Source organism: Primulina huaijiensis, chromosome 5, assembly GCF_012295235.1.
Source record: "Primulina huaijiensis isolate GDHJ02 chromosome 5, ASM1229523v2, whole genome shotgun sequence".
Classification (NCBI taxonomy): domain Eukaryota; kingdom Viridiplantae; phylum Streptophyta; class Magnoliopsida; order Lamiales; family Gesneriaceae; genus Primulina; species Primulina huaijiensis.
In genome coordinates, this window is record NC_133310.1 from 3,307,994 (window position 1) to 3,329,010 (window position 21,017).

The window sequence follows — 21,017 nt, forward strand, 5'->3', positions numbered from 1 at the left end:
TGATATTAATATTAGTAGGCCTCTTATGAGACGTTTACGAATCTTTATCTGTGAGACGGGTCAACCCTACCGATATTCACAATAAAAAGTAATACTCTTAACATAAAAAGTAATAATTTTTCATGGATGACCCAAATAAGAGATCTGTCTCATAAAATACGACCTGTGATACCGTCTCACACATGTTTACCTATTAATATTTGCCAAAATTGAGATTGTCTTTTCTAAGTTGAAATATGAAAGCATACATATCATTCTTTTTCTTCACTTGAAGGGGAAAAAAGATATGCAGAACACAATAGCGCTTCAGGTGTTCTATTTGAAATAGTTCAATTTTTCAAACAAAACATAAGTAATGTACATTTACTAGGACGATAATTTGGATAATTAAAAACAATTTGATTGTATTTTCTAGTATGTTTTCAGGCATTGATACCAACAAAATAGTTGTCGATATAGGGTGATCCTAGAAAATTGTTGCGAAAGCCAACCTTTTGCTATTGCTATTGCTGACTTCATTGCTATCATTAACTTCTTAATAACATAAAATCCAGATAGAACAAAAACGAAGAATCAAATATTGATATATGCCACACTTAAAGATACATAAATATCTGTGTTATGCTATCAAGCAGAAGTTAAAAAAAAATAAATAAATAAGATTGGGTCCCAACTATTTTGGAGATAATATAATAATCGTAAAATTAAACCTGATACACTTTCAAATTATAAGAAAACCTTTTGTTTTTTCAACTGCTTTTTCTGTATACTTTCCCCAGTTCCATTGCGTGAAAGTAGGACATGCTCATGATATTAGAATTGAAACATTGTTACAATTTCGAATCCTTGTTAAAACAATTACTATGTGTGAATGGTGAACATATTCAAGTGCACATTAACAACAAAATATGTAAAAACAAATATTTATAATTGTGCTCCACATTAATGAGTGACGATATATAAGAAAATACATATATATTATCATGGAGAATAAGACTGCTGATAGATTGAGAACATGAACAAAGACACATGACAGAAGATCATATCGTCGAATACGTTCTAGGGCACATGCGATAACACAAAATAAAGAAGAAATTCGAACGCTTGACTCTTCTCAATAAATCTAACCAATTCTTCTTGCTCTGAAAACATTCATGTACGTACATAGATAATTTAAGTAATAGCGAGTGAAACGATACCAAATGTGGCCATTTGTTGGTCATTCCATTTCCATTGTTTCAAGAAATCAAGCTCATGTTTTGATAATAAGTATATTATTTATCATTTACTTAGTAGTGTATAATGATAAGTATAATTTACATATATGTCCTAACTAAAATACAATAATGCCGAATAATAAAATGACAAACTCGTAAATTCACAACTCTAAACTAATAGATTTATTCACATATTTAGATACAAAAAAATGTTTTGATGATAATTATATCATTTACCGTATAACCAGTGAGGCATAATGATAAGTAATTTACATTTATGTCATAACTAAAATACAATAATGTTGAATAATAAAATGAAAATTTTGTAAATTCACATTTCTAAATAGGAAATATATTTTATCAATTAACCCAAAAGTACTTAATTAGTGTGGTCCTTAATTAGAGGTTAATTCCTCGTGTCCCACTCTAACTAGTAGTAACTAAAGTATTGTTCAAAGTGGACGATAAACAAGTAAAATGTGAATCTATTGATCTTTTTGTTTCAATGAAATCTCGTGATCTCACAGCATGATCTAGCCAGCCTTACATCTTTAAACATTACTTTCGGTTTGATACATGATATTATAGTATTCAATTATATTATATGAATATGTAATATCAGCGAAAAGAATTAAAATATATAAGTTATTTATGTAGTGCGATTAATTATATAAATTAATTTTTTTTATGTTTATGTTATGTATTGTTGAGCTGAATTTCGATCTTTAACTATGTTCAATCTCTGAATATATATCACATAAATAAGTGTTGCCAGAGAACCAAATAGGTCGGGAGGAAAGAGTATGAGCTCAGGTTGGATGACATACACCTTGGTTATTCGAATTGTTATGAATTCGATGTCTAATAAGTAGACTTGTCAAATTGGATCAGGCTCGCCCCGCTATAAAAATTGAGCGGATTGGGTTGATAAAATAGCAGACCGTTTGGAGGCGGACCAAACGGGCTCAGCCCGTTTGGGTTGAGGGCCAAGACGGGGCGGGCTGGCCCGTCAAATTAGGATAGAATTTTATATTTTTAAGTTTTATATAAAAATTGGAATAAGTCTCATGCGCTTCCATTACTATTTTATCTTATTTTTTTTCTTTATTTTTCTCATGCGTCTCGCCTCCATCACTCACTCTGGTAAAATCTGAATCTCTATGCTAATGTGGAAGATCAAGATTGAATGGAATTTAATGAGAATTGATTTTATAGTATTTGTTTAATTTCTTCATGTTTGGTTTAAGCACTTTATCTTTTATGAATTATGTTGTATGTTTCTTAATTTCTTATTTCAATGTTTTTAAGTATTTTATGAAACTATTTGACTGAAATATATTTTTATTTTGTGTTTACTGTGATATTGTGTATCATTTTTTTCTTAAAAAAATAAGCGGGTTGGCGATGGGGGTTGGCCATTTAGAGGCTCGCCCCGCCCCGCCAATATCGCGGCGGGTGACGGGTTGGCCCGCTCCGTCAATCCGTTTTGACATGTCTACTAACAAGTGTTTTTTTTTTAAATTCCAGATTGATCACAGATGAGCTTCAAAAACACTTTGATAAAAAAAAAAAAAAGGCTTTTTAATGGAAATTTTTGTCTCGAAACTCCTTCCTTGTGAATGCAAGGAAAAAAATGTATTTAAATCTTCAATGCTTATAAATTCATACCTACCACTTCTCGTTTGATTGATTTCTATATCAATGAAATATAAATTTGTATTTTACTGTACTTCTATATTGTTTGAAACTGAATTAAAGGCATCTTTATATTTAAAAAAATACCACAAAAACTTTTAAAAATCGGAAAAATTTCTACAAAAACTTTTTAAAAAATTATTAGAGAAATTTCTACAAAAATATTTAATTTGGAAGTCTACTTTAAAAATAATAATAATAATTTGCAATCTTTGTTTGAAATAAAATAAATTATTACGATCTAATATTTATTTTTTCAATTATAAAATAAAATTTATAGAAAAACTAAAATGCAGTTTGAAATAATGAAATTAAAAAAACTAAAAAACTGACACCAATTTGTTTATATTATATATATTTTTAATAAATAAAAATAGATTTTTAAAAAAAGAAAAAAAAACATAGATGCATAATTAATAAAATAGAACTAAACGATATTTCAAAGAATTCCAAATTGTGGGCCCTATGCCGGTACCTATAACTGACAACAATAGCTGAATATAAAGAAAAATGTAATATATATAAATTGAGTTATAAAATATATTTATTATTTTATTTGGATTAAAAATATATTTAATATAATTTTATTATTTTAAATTTATTTTGTAGTTTAATATATAACTTTTAATCTGGTCTTAAAAAGGAAACATTTATGTGGCTGAAAACATATCCACGTGTCCAGAATAGTTCTATCTGTGACTCGGATATAGATACACACTCTGCTATGGAAACTGGCACCCATACATCCCACTATTTCACGCTTACTCATCACCATCATTTTCCAAGAGAAGATCCAGATTTACAGCTGAAATGTCCATGCATGGAGATGGAGGACCGGGGACCAAGTATTTTCCGCCGGCCAGGAGCTGCGACTATTGCGAATCAGCGGCGGCGCTGCTATTCTGTAGGTCTGACTCTGCCTTCTTGTGTATCGCCTGCGATTCCAAGCTACATGTTTCCAACACAAAACACGAGCGCGTCTGGATGTGCGAGGTGTGCGAACAGGCCGCTGCTGTCGTCGTCTGTAAAGCTGACGCCGCCGTGCTTTGTTCCGACTGCGACAGCGATATACACTCTGCAAACCCCCTAGCCCGCCGCCACGACCGGACGCCGGTTGTTCCCTTTTACGAGAATGCCGAATCTGTTGTCTTGAAGTCCGCCGCTGCGCCGTTTGTGTCCATCTACAACCCCAACAGCAGCGGCGGCGTAGAACAGGCAGACCTTTTGACCAACGCATCATCATGGATACCAACAAAACTTCCTGCTGAAAGCCCGGACGTTAAATCCATTGAATTCTTGTTATCTGAATCAGATCAGCTCCTGGATTTCGAAATCTCTCAGCAAATCTCGTCACACCTTCTCGGCGACTGTGTTGTCCCTGTACAAACAACCACCAAACCGCCGGTGCCGTCTCTTTCACCCCAGAACGTCTACTCATCCGATAACCGACTCGAGATCGACTTCACGACATCCAACGTTAATTCTTACAACAGCAGCTACACCACCTCATCTCTAAGCCACAGTGTAAATTTAATACGTATTCTTTTATTTTCCATCCAAGTTAAATTGTCAGTGATCCTCATTGAATTTTATTATTTAATCTTTCAGGTCTCATCATCGTCCATGGATTTAGGTGTTGTCCCCGACGACATATCGTACTCTTTTCCGAGCAACGTCATGAATTCCGTGGTCGATCTTAGCGGAAATCAAGGTTTCCCTGCCTTAGGACTGGACAGAGAAGCCAGGGTGTTGAGGTACAGGGAGAAACGAAAGAATCGAAGATTCCAGAAAACCATCCGATACGCTTCCCGGAAAGCGTACGCCGAAACCAGGCCAAGAGTCAAAGGCCGGTTCGCCAAGAGAACCGACGGCGAGCTGGAACTGGAAGGCGAACCGGTTTTCATCTCCGGCTCACCTGATTATGTCTTCGATGCCAGATACGATGTCTTTATGTCGTTCTAATTCGGCTTGAGATTGAATTAGGTTTATTAATAATATTATATATTATAAAATATGAAATAATTGAACGCCATTCCTGCATCTTTTTTGTCTCATCGTAAATTCCAGGACAACTGGCTTCTCTTCCTTCATTAGGCAATAGTTTGGTCAACTTTGCTTTATTTTGAGTTTCGTTGTATGATTATTAAAGTGAAATTGTGGATATATATAACAAAAATTTGTGTGAGACGATATTACGGATCGTATTTGTGAGACAGATATCTTATTTGAGTTATCCATGAAAATATATTATTTTTTATGCTAAGAATATTATTTTTTACTGTGAATATAGGTAGAGTTGATCTATCTCACAGATTAAGATACGTGAGACGATGTCACATGATACATACAATTAAATATGTTTGACAAGATTTAGACGGTTACCAAATCAGCTTAATAGCGTCCACAGATCGTGATTTAGCAACAATTAGTTTCAGTTTCAAACCATACATTATTATTCATAGGCAATGAATTTGAAATTCGGTTTTACTGGTATATTAGAACAAATGAAATTTCTTTTTTTGGTTGTATTTTTGGATGTATTTCAAGATATCTAGTCAAACTTTGTGCACAATGAGATTTCGATAGATGAAAAAGACTTGTCGAAATATGATGCAATTTCCATTTATATTTGTTTCCAAGCGTGGAATAAATCGAAGCTGGGTGTTATATTTTCTTTACTATATTTCTTACAACAATTAGAATATCTTCCTATGTTTCATTAAAAATGTCGTCCAATCAAAGGTGTCATTAAACAAGACATGTGGCAGGGATATAATATGATAAAAATCAAGGTTCCAAAAAACGTGAAGTGTCTCGATGTTGAGCTCCAAGCTTTTCAAGCTTAAGTGAGATTAATATGAACTTAAGCGTGAAAAAATGTATTTTATCTTTAGTGTAATTTTAATTATTTCAAACAATTAAATAGATAAAATAATACATAAATATGATAAATTTAAATATGATGCATTAATTTTCATATTTATAAAAACAAAAAAATATCAAAATTACAATCTTTATTTGTTTTTGCAACTATATCAAATTAAAAAAATACTAAATATTTGTCAAATCATTGTCAGACACGCTTAATCATGATTAAAACTTAAAAATAAACATCTAAATTATAAACATACTTTATTATTTTAAAATAAAAAGACATACCTTCAAAATAAAAAATTTAAAAATAAACAGATACGATTAATCAAACTATTGTTTGATCGCTTTTTTCCGCTTTTCTTCGAAGCGGGGCGTGTTTGTCGAGCTCCAAACTTAAGCGGGCTTTTTATAACACTGGATAAAAATAGATTTGTACCTTTCTTTCCTTGATTATCTAATTTTGATAGAACATCAAAGGTTAAATATTTTTTATATATTATAATTGTTTATCTTTATTATAAATTAACCTTCAAATATCTAATAGACATCTATGTACATTACATTTACACACTGAAAAAAGCATATGAAAGTTTGGGTCTAGCAAAGATTAAATCTCCAATGTTATATTTGGAGAAATTTCAAATTCATAACAAAAAAATCAATTGGTTTGTTTGAACAGATTCACTTGATAGATTTGAAATCTCATATTGTTAACTTTTATGTTTTTAATATAATGACTTTCAAATCTATAAATCATCGCTTTCTCAAATCTAAATATTTGAATCCAGAGGCAAAATAAGCCGAATATAACGCAAAGACAAAAACTTGTGTGAGACGGTCTCACGGGTCGTATTTGTGAGACAGATCTCTTATTTGGGTCATCCATGAAAAAATATTATTTTTTATACTAAGAGTATTACTTTTAATTGTGAATATGATTAAGGTTGGCCTGTCTCACAGACTAAGATCTGTGAGACGATCTCACATGAAACTCACTCTAACGGAAATTAGTTATAAAACAACAAATTGGCGAGACTTGACTTTTTTTTTTCACGGCATAATCAATTTAATATATTTTGCAACATCAGCCATCGTCTCATGGCCAACTTTCTCCTCTTAGTATACCGTCTCCACGCCACCTGGAGTAACAGCTGCCCTATCACTTCATTCTCCTAATTAAATTATAATCATTTCATTACAAATCAAATTAATTATTATATAAGTTAAATAAATATCTAAACTGAATTATTTTATTTACATCCTTTCAAATCAAATTTACTTATATTTAATCTGATTCAACCACTATTTATCAACATTTGAACAATAATAAGACAAACAATGTTATATAATATAATCATATTCAACCTCACATACCAAAATCTTTTTAGTAATGAAGTCAATTTATTAAAGAAAAATAATAGTAGAGGTGAATGAGAAAAAAATATATTATAGATTGTTGGGTGCAATATTTGTCCCTATTGAGTAGAGTACTCGAACGTGAAACTTGTGCTGATGTGTGGTTTAAAAGACTCGGGTTGCACTGATACCACTAGTTATAACTTTTGATAAATCGACAAACGCTCGTTCTTACATATTTAATTTACGTTATTAATTTGTTTATTTTATATTTGTTAATATTAAATTTATATTTTCGTTTCATTATAATATAATTATTGTTCATTAAAAATTAAATATATTAAAAATTATTTTATTTTACTTGAGTTGTTGAAAATATCAAATCATCTACATAAATCGAAAAAATCCTTAGAGATATAAATTTAAAGTTTTAATATCATAAGACATACATGTAAATTATATTATATATTATTCTTATTAATTTTAATTTTCTAACACAATTTATTCTTATGTTAATGACCATGAATATCAAATTAAATACTAATACTAATCAAGATTTAGATGCTATAATCATTATTTCTCCGCATAATTTTTTTGAAACTCACAAAGGCTCCACGTTATTGCAATTGTTGTTGGGAGTATTTGTAAAATGATACAGACTTAAATTGAAATATTTGATATTTTCTTCAAATTGTATTTGGAGTCGTAGTTTTGCCCACGGGTTTCTCTTAAACAATTGCACATAGGTAAGTGCAAAAAGAGGAGAGAATAGTTCATTTAATTTATTTGTTTGGTTGTATTTTTTTTCAAGTGTTATTTAATTTTTTTTTCCTTATTGTACTTATTATTTATTTCTATGATATATATTTGATGAGATGTACAATGATAGTAGATGATTGATGTCAACTTATAAATTTGAATTGACATAAGCTATATTATTAATATATTCTTCATGTCATTTTATCTATATCTAAATTTTTTTTACTTTTCCTAATATAGTGTGGATGAATAAATATTTTTTTAAGTTTGTTTCAATTCATATTGTTTTATATATGTTTAGTTTAATAATACAAGTTTTGAAGATTGAAATTTTAACTTTTTATATATGTTTTTTAATTCATATTATATATAATTTGTATCAATCGCAAATGATATGTACTTCATGCTAGTTATTACAAGTGGCTCCATTGTAATAATTCCATCTGAAAATGGATTAGCCAACAATATATTTATTTATTTTCTTTTATTACCCATTTTTCTGGGGAAAAAATAATGAAAACATGTAATTTAAAAATAAATATATAAGTATTAAAGACAAGAGAATTACTCCTTCCCATACTATTTCTGAGTGCTTCTATTCATGAGTTGCTAGCTTTCCGCCGCAATAATGAATACTTACATCAAAATATAAAATAAAAAATCATCAATAATGACATATATAAAACGTGGAAATAATTGCAAACTTTGAAAACTGATTTTATATTTTTAATAAACATATAATTTAAAATTTTGTTGAGAATAATTCTTGGCCAATTAGTGTGAATTCTAAGATGCAATGTTGCACTATAAATCTGTGATCTTCTGTACAAAGCTGCATTTCCCTCGATCTCTAGTTCAATCTTCGTTTCGAAGCTGATTCTGGCTTTTTATCCACCTCGTTTTGTCTTCAAACTAGACCAGATTTCTGTGCTGATGCGAAAGCTGAAAGGCCCTGGAGCATTTTGATGACTTCAAATGTGTCGTCTAAATAATATTTTGCCATGCTTGGTTTCTGGCCGACGGTGCAGGCAAATACTTCTGCTGCTGCAGGCAATACTCGGTTGGCAACCGAGCTTGCTATAGCCTCGAACATGTCTTCATCGGATCTGTCATCGCCTATGCACAGAACAAAATCTGCCGGCTGCCCTTTGATCTGCATCGTTTCTATTGCATTCTTTACCACCATGCCTTTGCTCACGCCCTACAAGACGTCATTTCCATTTCGCTTGACAAAAATTTCTGAAGATCGAATAGAATACACATGATCAAATACATTATCCAAAATATACATACCTGAGGTTTCACCTCGACTATTTGCTGGCCACGTTTTACAACCACGGGATCGTTAGCAAGAACGCTCTCCAAGTGATCAAGAAGTTCTTTCGCTTGCCACGAACCAAAATCAGGATCGGCTTCTTGATGGTGCCAAACTAAGGCACTTTCCTTAATCTCAATCCAAGAACCATCTGTCGCCTCCGTGTAATGTTCCATTACGGGTAACACAATCTTTCTCCAATCCAAGTCAACTGCTAATCCGCAAGATTCCCATGGAGAAACCTTATTCCACCTAGTTGAAATTAAAGAAACAAATTTAGCAATGAAATACAGAAACAAACCCATCATAATATCAAATTTCCTCACCTTGTGAAATAACCATGTTCTGCTGATAGCCCAAGCCGCTCACATTGTGAGAACCACTTCCCCAATGAATCCTTTCCTCTGCCACTAACAATAAACACCATATTATTTGGGTCACTGCATAAATCGTTCAAGACCGATATGACCTCAGGGCTTGGAGTTTTGTCCACTCTATCTTGTGGCATCACAGTACCATCATAGTCGAGAAGTATAAGCCTGTTCTTCATGCTGTTATATGCAGCAACGATAAGTTCCACAGAAAGTTTCCTGAAATTCTGACCCAATGCAATTACTCTCGAATTCAAACCGAATCCAATACCCCAACACCTCTTGTTGTATTGCTCAGCACAAGCTTTCTCAAGATCCTTATCGAAACTCCTAGCCCAATAGGCAATGTCATGCGACAAAATGTACTTGTAATGCTTCTCGTGGCGCAACTCTTTCTCAGAGTCGGTCATCTTGATTCCTGAAACCATGGCCTCGGTCACGCTATTAATATCCCAAGGATTTACCCGGATGGCACCACTGAGGGATGGAGAACAGCCGATGAATTCTGATACTATAGTAACACTCTTCCTAGGTGTGGCAGAACCGTGAAGTCCTAAAGCTTTGTCTAACTCGGGGCTGCCTTGTCTAGATACAGTGTACTTATATGGCATCAGATTCATTCCATCTCGAATGGCATTAACCACAACACATTCTGATATGGCATAATATGCGACTTTTTCTTGAGAGGACACTGGCCCATTGAGACAAACAATTGGCTCATACCCCGGCTTACCATGCTTTTGATTAACCTCGGTTGCAATTTTCGTCATCTCATTCTGAACTTCTTGAATATCCTCCCCTCGACTCCTCGGTGCATTCATGATCTGAACTAAAACCACACGTCCCCTATAAATGGGATTCTCATCCAAAACCAGCCCCAATGCCATAAACTTCAAACTTATCCCCTTGAACATGTCCATATCATCTATACCTAACAACACAATTTTCCCATCATATTTTTCCTTTAATTCCCTTACTTTATTCGTGGTATCTGGTAGTGCCATGAGAGATTGAATTTGACCCATGTGAACCCCAATGGGGAGGATCTTAATACTAATAGTTCTACCGAAGTAATCCAGTCCAATATAACCCCGCTTGGATTGGTAGTCCAATCCAAGCATCCTACCACAACATGACAAGAAATGCCTAGCATAATCAAAAGTATGGAATCCGATGAGATCACAATTCAGAAGAGCCCTCAAAATCTCCTCTCTGACAGGTAACGTTCGATACATTTCCGACGAAGGAAAAGGGATGTGAAGGAAAAATCCGAGTTTTATCCGATGATACATCTTTCTCAAGAAAGTTGGAAAAACCATGAGATGATAATCATGCACCCAAACATAATCCTCATCTGGATTAATCACTTCCATAACTTTGTCAGCAAAGATCTTGTTCGCTGATACATAAGCTCGCCACCAGGCTTTATCAAACCCGACCCCATAATTCGGTGACAAAGGCAGCATATAATGAAACAAAGGCCACAAATAATGCTTACAAAAACCATGATAAAACTTGTTAACCAAATCGGAAGACAAGAAAGTCGGCACACATTTGAACTTATCAAATAATAACTGAGACACCTCTTCTTGTTCTGATAAATCAATATCCACAGATAAACAGCCCACATGGACAACCTCCACATCCGATGAAAAACCATCCCTCAGTTGCAAAGATACGGCATCTTTATCCCAATCAAAGCACCATTTTTTACCTTGAGAAGAATCTTTGTAACACTTTAAAGGCAGCTGGTTGGCCACAATTATTCTCCTCTTTTTACTGACAGGAGAGAATGGAAAAGATTCCGGGCTTTCAACATCACTTTCACTTTCAAAATCTGAAATGATCCCTGGTACGGAAATCACTTTCGGAATCCGGGTTCGGTCACCAATACCCGAATAGTCCTCGAAGTTCAAGAGATTAAAATAAGATCTCGACAACATGATGAGAAAAACAAAATCTTGGGATTTTCTCGAGTGGATAAAACAGAAAAACTCTCAAATGTACTTGAAATGAAACAAGATTAAGATTAGACAAACGGGTTTTTATCATTTGTTAGGTAATGTGTGTGTCAGCATGTTATACTGCATATGGGGCTAAAAATCGAAAGCTACGAGGTTGTGGTTCATGGAGCTTTACATAGGAAGTAAGGAGTTTTCGAATATGGAGATTTTCATAGATGCGAACGATAAATATTCAAGGCAAGTTTGAAATTTTAAAAATTATTATTATTGTTATTGATTTTTTTTGTTATTCAGCGGCGGTGAGGATAAGAACGAAGGAAGATGGATCGACTTACAAATATGGTACTCTGATCTACATTAGTTTGAAATTTGACACCCAAGATTTACAAATCCACCTTTATATTGTGCGTGTGTGTGTATGTATATGTGTGTGTGTGTGTGTGTATATATATATATATATATGATGATTTCAAACGAGTTTTCCTTCTTATTCAATATATAATAATGGATTATTTTAAATATATAAAGTTAATATGAACATGTAAAATATGATTATGTGTGAACGGTTTAATATTTATTTATTTATTTGGTGATATAACATAAAAGTCCATATTTTCCTCCGTCAAAAGTATGTCTATTGTGAGACGGTCTTACGAATCTTTATATTTGAGACGAGTCAATCCTACCGATATTCACAATAAAAAATAATATTCTTAGTATAAAAAGTAATACTTTTTCTGGATGATCCAAATAAGATATCCGTATCAGAAAATACGACTCGTGAGACCGTCTCACACAAGTTTTTAAAGCTTTTATACCCATTTTCTTATCCAACATATTCTTATTTCCAATATATTTAACTCAAACTTTTATCCGTTACCAAAAATACTTGTGCTATACTATATTGCGCTTTTTCTTATCCAATATATTCTTATTTCCATTTGGTTGTGTGTGTGTGTGTGTGTCTGATTATATATAATAATAATAATAATAACAATAAAAAATAAATAAACACAACTTTTATTTGCCGTATCAAAAATGACATTCTTACCATACAAGTCTTCTAATGCATGTTTCTTAATTAATATAATATTATTATATTAAAACAATAATAAAAATATAAGGTAATGAAAAAAAATTTGATTTTTAATTTCTTTTTCAATTCATTTACTCGCAAATCCTTTTTCATTGGTCAAATGATGCGTGTCGAGTTTCGGAGTGGATGACCAATTTTTACTTTGATTAATTACCCACGATGGACGGCGAGGATCGGCAGGTGACCTTGAGACTTTGACTTTGTATCATATAATTAAAGACTGACGACACGTAAGGAGAAAACATACGGTTGACTGCTTTCAAATTTGAAAGTCGGACCCACTTTATCCTGTTTTGAATTTTGAATTTTATTTATTTAATTTTGTACTTACAAAAATATATTACCCTCACGTGATTGTAAATTTCCACCATTTCACGTAGGAAAATGAAATATAGTTTTAAAAAATTATTAATTCTATCAAAATTTTTTTAAATTTTTAATTCACTTAATTTATAAAAACGCGATGAATGTTCCATCATGCAGCTAATTAATTGATTATAAAATATTGTTGTTTTGTTTGAGTGAGATTATCTACAACTACTTTTGAAATTACGTACAGAAAAAGTTTTACGACCATATCAAAATTAGTTGGTGAAGATGGTCTCATTTTAATAAATAGTATAGATAATAATCCAGAAAAATTATATTTTACATAAAAACTTACTATATGTTAAAAACATATTTTATGAAAAAATTTTGATCTGTATGCATCAAATTCAAATGAATTATAATCCGTTGAATTAGTCGGTAAATTAAAATTATGAAAATTATTTATGATAAAAGTGCATTTTTGAAAAAATAATGAAACGTCGAAATTACTTGTCCCCTTGAACTAAATTTTTATAGAAGCTTTTCAATAATTTGTTCATCTCGCTTAATAGATTTATTTTATTAGGCAAAAACTTGTGTGAGACGGTCTCACGGGTCGTATTTGTGACACGGATCTCTTATTTGGGTCATCCATGAAAAAGTATTACTTTTTTTTTTTTATATGAGTAGGGTTGACCCGTCTTACAGATTAAGATCCGTGAGACGATCTCATATGAGACCTACTCATTTTATTAATAGAGGCTGATATTTTTTTTAATAAGGATAATAGCCCTCTTATCGCTAGGGTTCTCTCCCAGAGGGGAGAGAACTCTGTCTCTGGGAGAGAACCTGTGTTTGTTGGTTTAGCTTAGTTAATTCTTTGTTTTACTGCTGCCCTCCGGGGGCTATCCACTAGTAGCTTTTCGTGTGCGGTGGTATTTGATGAGTCACACCTGACTTGGAATTTGAGAACACTCTAACTGAGTGAACGAAGGCAGACAAGAATTGTATTGTATATTATTTACCGGAATGAGCATTCAATTAGATTTTTACGAAGTTTGATTCAAGACTTGAATGATGAACTAAATTACGGTCTTCGGCTTTTTAATTATTTATCAAAAATTATGCAGAACAGAAACTTTGACTTTATTAACGTGTTATTAGGTGTGGTTTACAAAGCTGAAATTTTTTTAAAAAAAGTGTGCACTAGAACTTCTTCCCACCCTTCGTTGATCAAGTAATTAATTATTTTTCTAACGTTGGAAAAATGGTCTTTGGGTCAATTCAAAGTAGTTTCTTTGTTGATGACTGCCATGCTCCCTTTTAGGAACTTGAATATAGGGATAAATCAATGAAATATTATGAAAATTCTAAGATTGGAATTAGTCTGAGCTTGATTTGAAATTCGAAAAAATTAAATTTTTTTATCGATTTCGGTTTAATCAGTGTTCAAGTTCAAATTCGGTTCGAAATGTTCATAAATTATTCAAACTATTTCTCGAAAATAAATACTCGAAAAGCTCATAATCATACATATTTATGTTACATCAATAAAATATCAAGTTTTAAGAGCGGCTCACGAATTATCAATTAGTATAGTTTGAATCGAAAACATTCGAACATGCTGAGTTCGACTCAAATTCGAAGACGAATTAAATATTTTCCTGCCTTAGAAAAGTTCGTTTACACCCCCCCTAAGACTTACCTCCATTCAATAACAATGTATAAATAAATAAATAATTATTCACTATATACATAAAAAAAATTGAACAATTTTATCAGAAGAAATAGTTTTGGCGTGCAAATGTAGAGTAAGTTGGGAACAAGATATCGTCGTATCACATTTACAACACTGTAAAACAACCAAGAACTTCAGTTTCACCCTGCCATTTTCAAGGAATCAGTTTGGAGCAGAACCGATGAGAGTGATTAGTTAAAATCAGCTGTATATTAAACCCGAGCCAAAACTTATCTCACAAAAAACCCGATAAAAGCCGCCCAGTATCCAGCCAACTGTGATAAGAACAAATTGAAGAAGCAAAACGACTCGAACTTTGTTACATTTACCAAGAAATATCCATCTTAATGAACGAGTAAGGGTATGGTCTTACCTGAGCTATAATGCTTTTACCGGTTCCACCTTCAATGACCAATCCTGCTGTAAGACCGATCATGGCCCAAGCACCATTGATTGCTTCAATTTGGCGTTGTTTCTGGGGTGACCTCGTCGAGTCATTGTCACGAACATAGATATGGAACGTCTCAAATATGTAATAACTAATAAAGAAGAAAACTTTCGATAACATTGTTATCAACTTACTCTGAGTTTCTCTTTTGCTTTGATTTGAGCCATTTGTTTTGATGCCAATCGCTTGGCTTCCAATGGATCGACCATGACCACTTCTTTCTTTGAATTTCCTTTGTCTGGAGATACCTATATGAGAGTCAAAAAGATGAAATTTTTGTTACTGATTAGCAAATATGATACTATCGTTGCATTTGACAGAAATCCACCTTACTGAAAGATACACCCCTTCAATTAGAAATTTATTTGATTCTTCATCCATTTTGAAGAGTAAATATATCTTTTATCATATAAAATAAGCAAAACAAAAACATAAAATGGTAATTCTTTCCATTAATACAATATGTACACGAACCTATACCAGCAAAAGTGCAAACTCACATGTCTCCATACAAATTACAAAGATTGACTCGTAGCTCCACGAGTTTCCCTAGCTTTAACTAGCTCAAAGAACAGCAAAAACTGGTTTCTTCAAAACCTTCTTTGAAAAGAGGGGGTCCAATGACGGATATCAGCAGTTGAATAAGCAGCAAATGCTTGGTTTCTTAACAAACTATTCCCTAATAAATGACCCATCATGCCTCTCGCTAAGGACAACTTAAGAACAAACTATATAGCATGAAAGACAACCTCAAAAGTCAAGTGCATCTTATTTAGTATCGAAACAACAAATTAAGGGCTAGTTAGTTTTAACAACCTATTGACTTGGGTGACGATAAAACAAATAATCACGTTCAAGCAATCTCTTCTAAATTGGACACCAACATGCTGGTTGAAAGCCACCAATCACATACCTAAAAACAGCTTTGAGCATATTCAAACCATTAAATTGGTATTATATATGCAGAAGCCTTGGTTGGTGCATACATTTGGATTCGCCAATACAAGGATCACTTGACTCCTTCGAGGATGCAGTCTTGTATCTTGTTTTCTTCTGAATTCCCACCTGCAAAAGGAAGGGGAATTGGAAGGATTGAACTGCCAACTGAAAAAACAAAGATTATTCACTAAATTTTTTATTTAAATACTTATTAAAATCGTTGCAGATTTCGATAAAGCTCACACTGAGATCAGGTGACAAAATATTAGCAACCATATTCTCAGTCGGACGGAGCAGTGGCGAGTGTTCATAAGGATAACATCATTCACTAATTAACTTACTATTACACTCACAAAAACTTAGTACAGCTTACCACAAAGGTAACTAAAAGATTAGGTAAAAAAAATTTGAAGTATAGAACAAGATATAAACTAACATATTCAGCAACAAAACGAACAGGGGCAAGCGCTAACAGGGATAAACTTCACTTGCATGTCTCGTGGCCCAAGAATCCTGGTCCACCCCTTCACATATTCCATTATTTTGCACTAAATGTTAGAACATTTTTTCATAATTTATTTTGTTGACAACGAACAATGTTACTATCCTGGTCAGGTCGTGGGGGCTTGGGAGCAACGCCCCCAAAAGCTATTCAAAATCCACGCAACCTTTCGCAAGAGGTAAGACAACTATTTGGAAACAACACATTGTTTCATGATTCGTTTTCATGAAAGGGTGCACTGTTTAATGAAGAGTCAAGTCCGTTCTGAATCAATGTTTCATTTATATATATATGGCATTATTAGTTCAAGAAATTGATTCAGATTCTGATTTGATTTAGTCACATACAAATACAGAATTATTCCATTGTAAGAAAATTTTCACATTCTTGTGACCAAAGTGAAGGAGAAAACTATTCTTAAAAGAAAGTGTTATAAACGTGCCTTGGAATTCATTCGCACCCTATCCAAATTTCGAAATAATCTCTCATCACTAAATACAATATGCGGCTAGCTCACACAAATTCAAATTAGGTGAAAGTAATCCCAAAACAACTATCTTTGACATGTCCAGCCCTTTCAAGAAATGGGAATAAAACAAGAAAAACTCAAAGCTGCTGATGAAAATCAGTAATCAATGAAAAATATTCAGATCTCATCTGCTTAGTCGTACAAAGAAAGATTACAAATTCGGGCCTGGGGAACAGATAGCCAAGCTCTTAAATTAACTTCAAGAACCACAATCTGCCGACATTTATGAGCCTAAAACCGTTCGCCCAGTGTGCTCTGTAAAGATTACAACTTAGGTCCATCCCCAAGCTCATGGGATGAACGAATAAAAAAAACTGACGGCTAATAAAGAACGGGCAACAAAAAATTGGCAAAAGACTTACCTAAACGTTGTTGGAGGCCGAGAATTAGATGAAGATAAGCGGCGAGCGGAGAACACAACGGCCCCATCCATAATGGACAGTGTTAAAGAAGACAACATATTTCCTATCTTTTCGAGGAATGATTCAGATTTTATTGTTATAATGGCTGGAAGGATTGTGATTGGTTGGAAACGTAGGAATCTTTGTATCCACTGCTGCAGTATGATTCAACATTTTTGTAATAAAAATAGCACGGCGCAGATAAACCCAGTCGATCGTGGCCGTTGATATATCTAAAATAGTTGGCCTTATCTTGTGGTTTTGTCAATCCAGCTTCGGATGAAATTGTTGAATTTTGGACTTTTTTTGAATCAGTGTAATATAACTCACAGTAACATTTTTGTAAGGGGATTTTGTTTAACATGAACAGTAAAAGCATTGTGTATTAGATATTAAGGTTGTCTAAGATGATACGTGGTAACCATCTGTAACAGAATAATAAAACATATAAATAAATAATTTAAATAAAAATAACTTAAAGATAATTATGCACAATTATAAATATTTGTGCACGCCTCACTAGAAAATAGATTCATTTTACAAAACCAACCATGGTGATTTTATAACAAAAAAATATATATTATCTAATAAGTTAAGAAATCAAATTGTGCTCCAAAAACAACAATAAAATAACCAAATAATGCAAAAAATGTGTGTCAAAAACGAAATTTTCAATCAACACTTGTCAAAGTGTTTTATCTTCATATGTTTCCAACAACCGCGATAACACAATTGTAAATAATTTTATTACCTACAAATCATTGTAAGATAGAGTTTACAAAAAATAAACACTTTTAAGCATATCAAATTAAATCTAGAGTCAATCTCTATAAAAATCTAGTCAGACAAAACTCTTAATCAAATATTTAACAAAATCTTATCAATAAAGACAAAATAATTTTAAAAATAAATTATGTATTTTATCCAATAATTATTTTTCCTTTCAAGTTTCATGTTAACTTTTTTTTATATATATATATAATGCTATGATTTATGTTCCTCGTTTTACGAAACTCACGAATCTGGTTCAATTAACGTCAAATTCTTAATAATTTAGCTTTAACCCTACAAAATTCCCTCCACATTCAGCTTTCATAAAAAAAATGACTTGAATAGAAAGTAATTGTGGAAAAAAGATGACAAAAGTATACAATGTTGTATCTCATTAAATACTACAGCCTGTGACCACCATACCATATATATATTATTCTTATATGTGGAGACCCGAGCTCTAACTCAATTATCAGTGGATCTTTGCTAGAAAATGTGGGTCAAAATTTTGCTTTTAATATAAAAACACAATTGTATATAAATCATACACAAATGATATCTCTATTTCATTTCAACCGAAGTAAATACATATCTTGATTCATTACAGTCATACAAACTGGCGTTTAAAACAAACAACTACAGATCAACATGTAAAACCACTAGTTCATCGTCTATGCTCGTAATCACCACGCTATCTCGATCTCTCATCTTTGTCTCGACCCTGATCCTGTTCCACCTGTTGTTATGCACACATACAGACACAACAACAGCCGGATACTCCGGTGAGAACAAATCCCAATATAAAACATGTATACATGTATGTCATGCAAATAAACACAAAATAATAAAACATATATCAGTTACGGATAAAACTCTTGGACTCTTATTCTTAGACTCGACTCATATCTAAGTCTAGGGATCCCGGTGTGAATAAGACGTAACAAGTCTCCCACATACTCTCCCAATCGTGGTGGTGGTACATCTTATTCCTAGACTTCGGTCATGTCTGTATCGAATCTCTACAATCGGAGTCGATCTTCTCCTATGCTTCGATACCACCGAACATCTAGAAAGTTTGGCAAATCTGCCAATGACTCTCCTATCTCAATGCGTATAAATGAATCAACATAAAACACAAGCATAGTAAGGTATAGAAATCTAGTATGTGATTTCAGGAAACTCAAATCAAATTTAACTCGAGTTGTATCTTCTCGAATCAACATGAATTATACCTTTCTTGTCATAGTCTCGGTTGAATAAGTCGAAGTCTTAAAATCTCGATATCCAATCTGTCAATACCAATCTGAAAAGACATATATACAATGTACCATATCAACCTCTAACTCAAAGGAACACACATATGGATCCATATTCAATCTCGGTATATTTCGACGGCGTAACGGCGTAATCTCGCGATACCGGTCAACTCAATTATCATTAATCAATATCAATAACTCATAATCATCCCAAAAATATTCCATCATCTCAAAATCTACATAACTCAACTCAAGACATGCTGAAATTTATACAAAAATCGCATATCATAACCGTTCTTCGATCCGGTTGCGAATAAACGTTCCCAATAATCACAAGAACAAATAATCACAATCAAACTCTGATTTTCCCAATCATCTCAACTTCAAAACATGCTGAATGTATTAATACTTACATCTTTTTGAAGCTAATGATGAGAGGAACAAGAATCTACACTCAGATTGAAAATCGTGTGGTCGGATTTTGCACAATCAATTCTCTACCATGACATGAAAGTTGAAGAAATCCTGAAGCTTTTCTCGTTGAGTGTTGCTGAAGAATGAAAGAATGAAGACAATTCAGATATATATCTTGCATGGTAAGGGGCAAGTGGCTTATTCTTTGTTCAACACGTCTCGGCACTTGACAATTTCAGCTGCTGGCGCATATGCGCCAACTTCTCTGGACAAACACTTTGGCTACTGGACACCTCGCGCATATGCGCGCCTCTTGTCGCGCATATGCGTGAGACCTTCGTCTCGGCACATCTTGGAACCACACAGCTCGCGCATATGCGGCTAGAGCGCGAGACCTTCTGTCCTCGCACATATTCACAACTCAACAAGTCCAATCCAAATCTCGACGTGCTCTGTCTATAATCATTTTAAATCAATCAAATACTCATATCAGATTAACAGGATAAAATCTCGTTCATTACATTATATTTGATTATTATTATTATTATTATTATTATTATTAAAGTGTAAATTAGGAGGTTATTATCTCATTTAGTCATAGGACTGTCGAAATAAATGCTCCAAACTAACTAGAACAAGTGTTGGCTTACAACTTTAAATCGTCACATGCATCAAAACATGGGAAGTTTGGAAGATATTCGATATAACAATAATTTGATTAGATTTCTACAAATAAGATCACCTCGTACTGTTTCTTTAATATTCCATCAAAATTTCCGAGCGAGATGAAAGAATTACGATTTTTTTAATTTAATAAGGTGGTAAATTTCAAGTACAATCTTTATTTAAAGTAAATAAAAAATTAAAAAAATAAGAGGATATAATTTATATTTTACAGAACAATATGAACACATGCATTAACATTGAAATCGACTCGAATAGTAAGATGGGGGAATCTTTCGATAGATATTAATGTCATGCAAGAAAAAGTAAGAAGAAAAGAAAATTCAAATCTTGATAAATCCATCGCAAATATAACAGTGGATTCAAAATAAGTATACAC

The 21,017-nt window shown here is 32.9% G+C and overlaps 3 protein-coding genes across 3 annotated transcripts; 1 reads left to right on the plus strand and 2 right to left on the minus strand.

The window, feature by feature from the left end:
- The first annotated feature begins 3,627 nt into the window (after positions 1 to 3,627).
- Positions 3,628 to 5,032, plus strand: LOC140976364 (zinc finger protein CONSTANS-LIKE 5-like). Its single transcript, XM_073440469.1, has 2 exons — positions 3,628 to 4,436; positions 4,521 to 5,032. The coding sequence occupies exons 1-2, from the start codon at positions 3,723 to 3,725 to the stop codon at positions 4,872 to 4,874; spliced, it is 1,068 nt and encodes a 355-aa protein (XP_073296570.1). The 5' UTR covers positions 3,628 to 3,722; the 3' UTR covers positions 4,875 to 5,032.
- Positions 5,033 to 8,697: 3,665 nt separating this feature from the next.
- LOC140976365 (probable alpha,alpha-trehalose-phosphate synthase [UDP-forming] 11) lies at positions 8,698 to 11,900 on the minus strand. The gene is made up of 3 exons (XM_073440471.1): positions 9,543 to 11,900; positions 9,195 to 9,468; positions 8,698 to 9,102 (listed from the first exon to the last, which is right to left on the minus strand). The coding sequence occupies exons 1-3, from the start codon at positions 11,528 to 11,530 to the stop codon at positions 8,809 to 8,811; spliced, it is 2,556 nt and encodes an 851-aa protein (XP_073296572.1). The 5' UTR covers positions 11,531 to 11,900; the 3' UTR covers positions 8,698 to 8,808.
- A 2,790-nt stretch (positions 11,901 to 14,690) lies between these two features.
- LOC140976366 (uncharacterized) lies at positions 14,691 to 17,677 on the minus strand. The gene is made up of 5 exons (XM_073440472.1): positions 17,475 to 17,677; positions 16,129 to 16,207; positions 15,277 to 15,390; positions 15,068 to 15,169; positions 14,691 to 14,969 (listed from the first exon to the last, which is right to left on the minus strand). The coding sequence occupies exons 1-5, from the start codon at positions 17,570 to 17,572 to the stop codon at positions 14,925 to 14,927; spliced, it is 438 nt and encodes a 145-aa protein (XP_073296573.1). The 5' UTR covers positions 17,573 to 17,677; the 3' UTR covers positions 14,691 to 14,924.
- Between the last annotated feature and the right edge of the window lie 3,340 nt (positions 17,678 to 21,017).

Excerpts from the sequence above, each read along its gene's own strand:
- LOC140976366 (XM_073440472.1), bottom strand. The coding sequence starts at position 17,572 with ATGTTGTCTTCTTTAACACTGTCCATTATGGATGGGGCCGTTGTGTTC. Across the intron at positions 16,208-17,474 it reads CGGCCTCCAACAACGTTTAG|GTGGGAATTCAGAAGAAAAC; the intron begins GTAAGTCTTTTG and ends TTCCTTTTGCAG. Across the intron at positions 15,391-16,128 it reads TTGTATTGGCGAATCCAAAT|GTATCTCCAGACAAAGGAAA; the intron begins GTATGCACCAAC and ends ACTCTCATATAG.
- LOC140976364 (XM_073440469.1), top strand. The coding sequence starts at position 3,723 with ATGTCCATGCATGGAGATGGAGGACCGGGGACCAAGTATTTTCCGCCG. Across the intron at positions 4,437-4,520 it reads CCTCATCTCTAAGCCACAGT|GTCTCATCATCGTCCATGGA; the intron begins GTAAATTTAATA and ends TTAATCTTTCAG.
- LOC140976365 (XM_073440471.1), bottom strand. The coding sequence starts at position 11,530 with ATGTTGTCGAGATCTTATTTTAATCTCTTGAACTTCGAGGACTATTCG. Across the intron at positions 9,469-9,542 it reads GAACATGGTTATTTCACAAG|GTGGAATAAGGTTTCTCCAT; the intron begins GTGAGGAAATTT and ends AATTTCAACTAG. Across the intron at positions 9,103-9,194 it reads TAGTCGAGGTGAAACCTCAG|GGCGTGAGCAAAGGCATGGT; the intron begins GTATGTATATTT and ends GACGTCTTGTAG.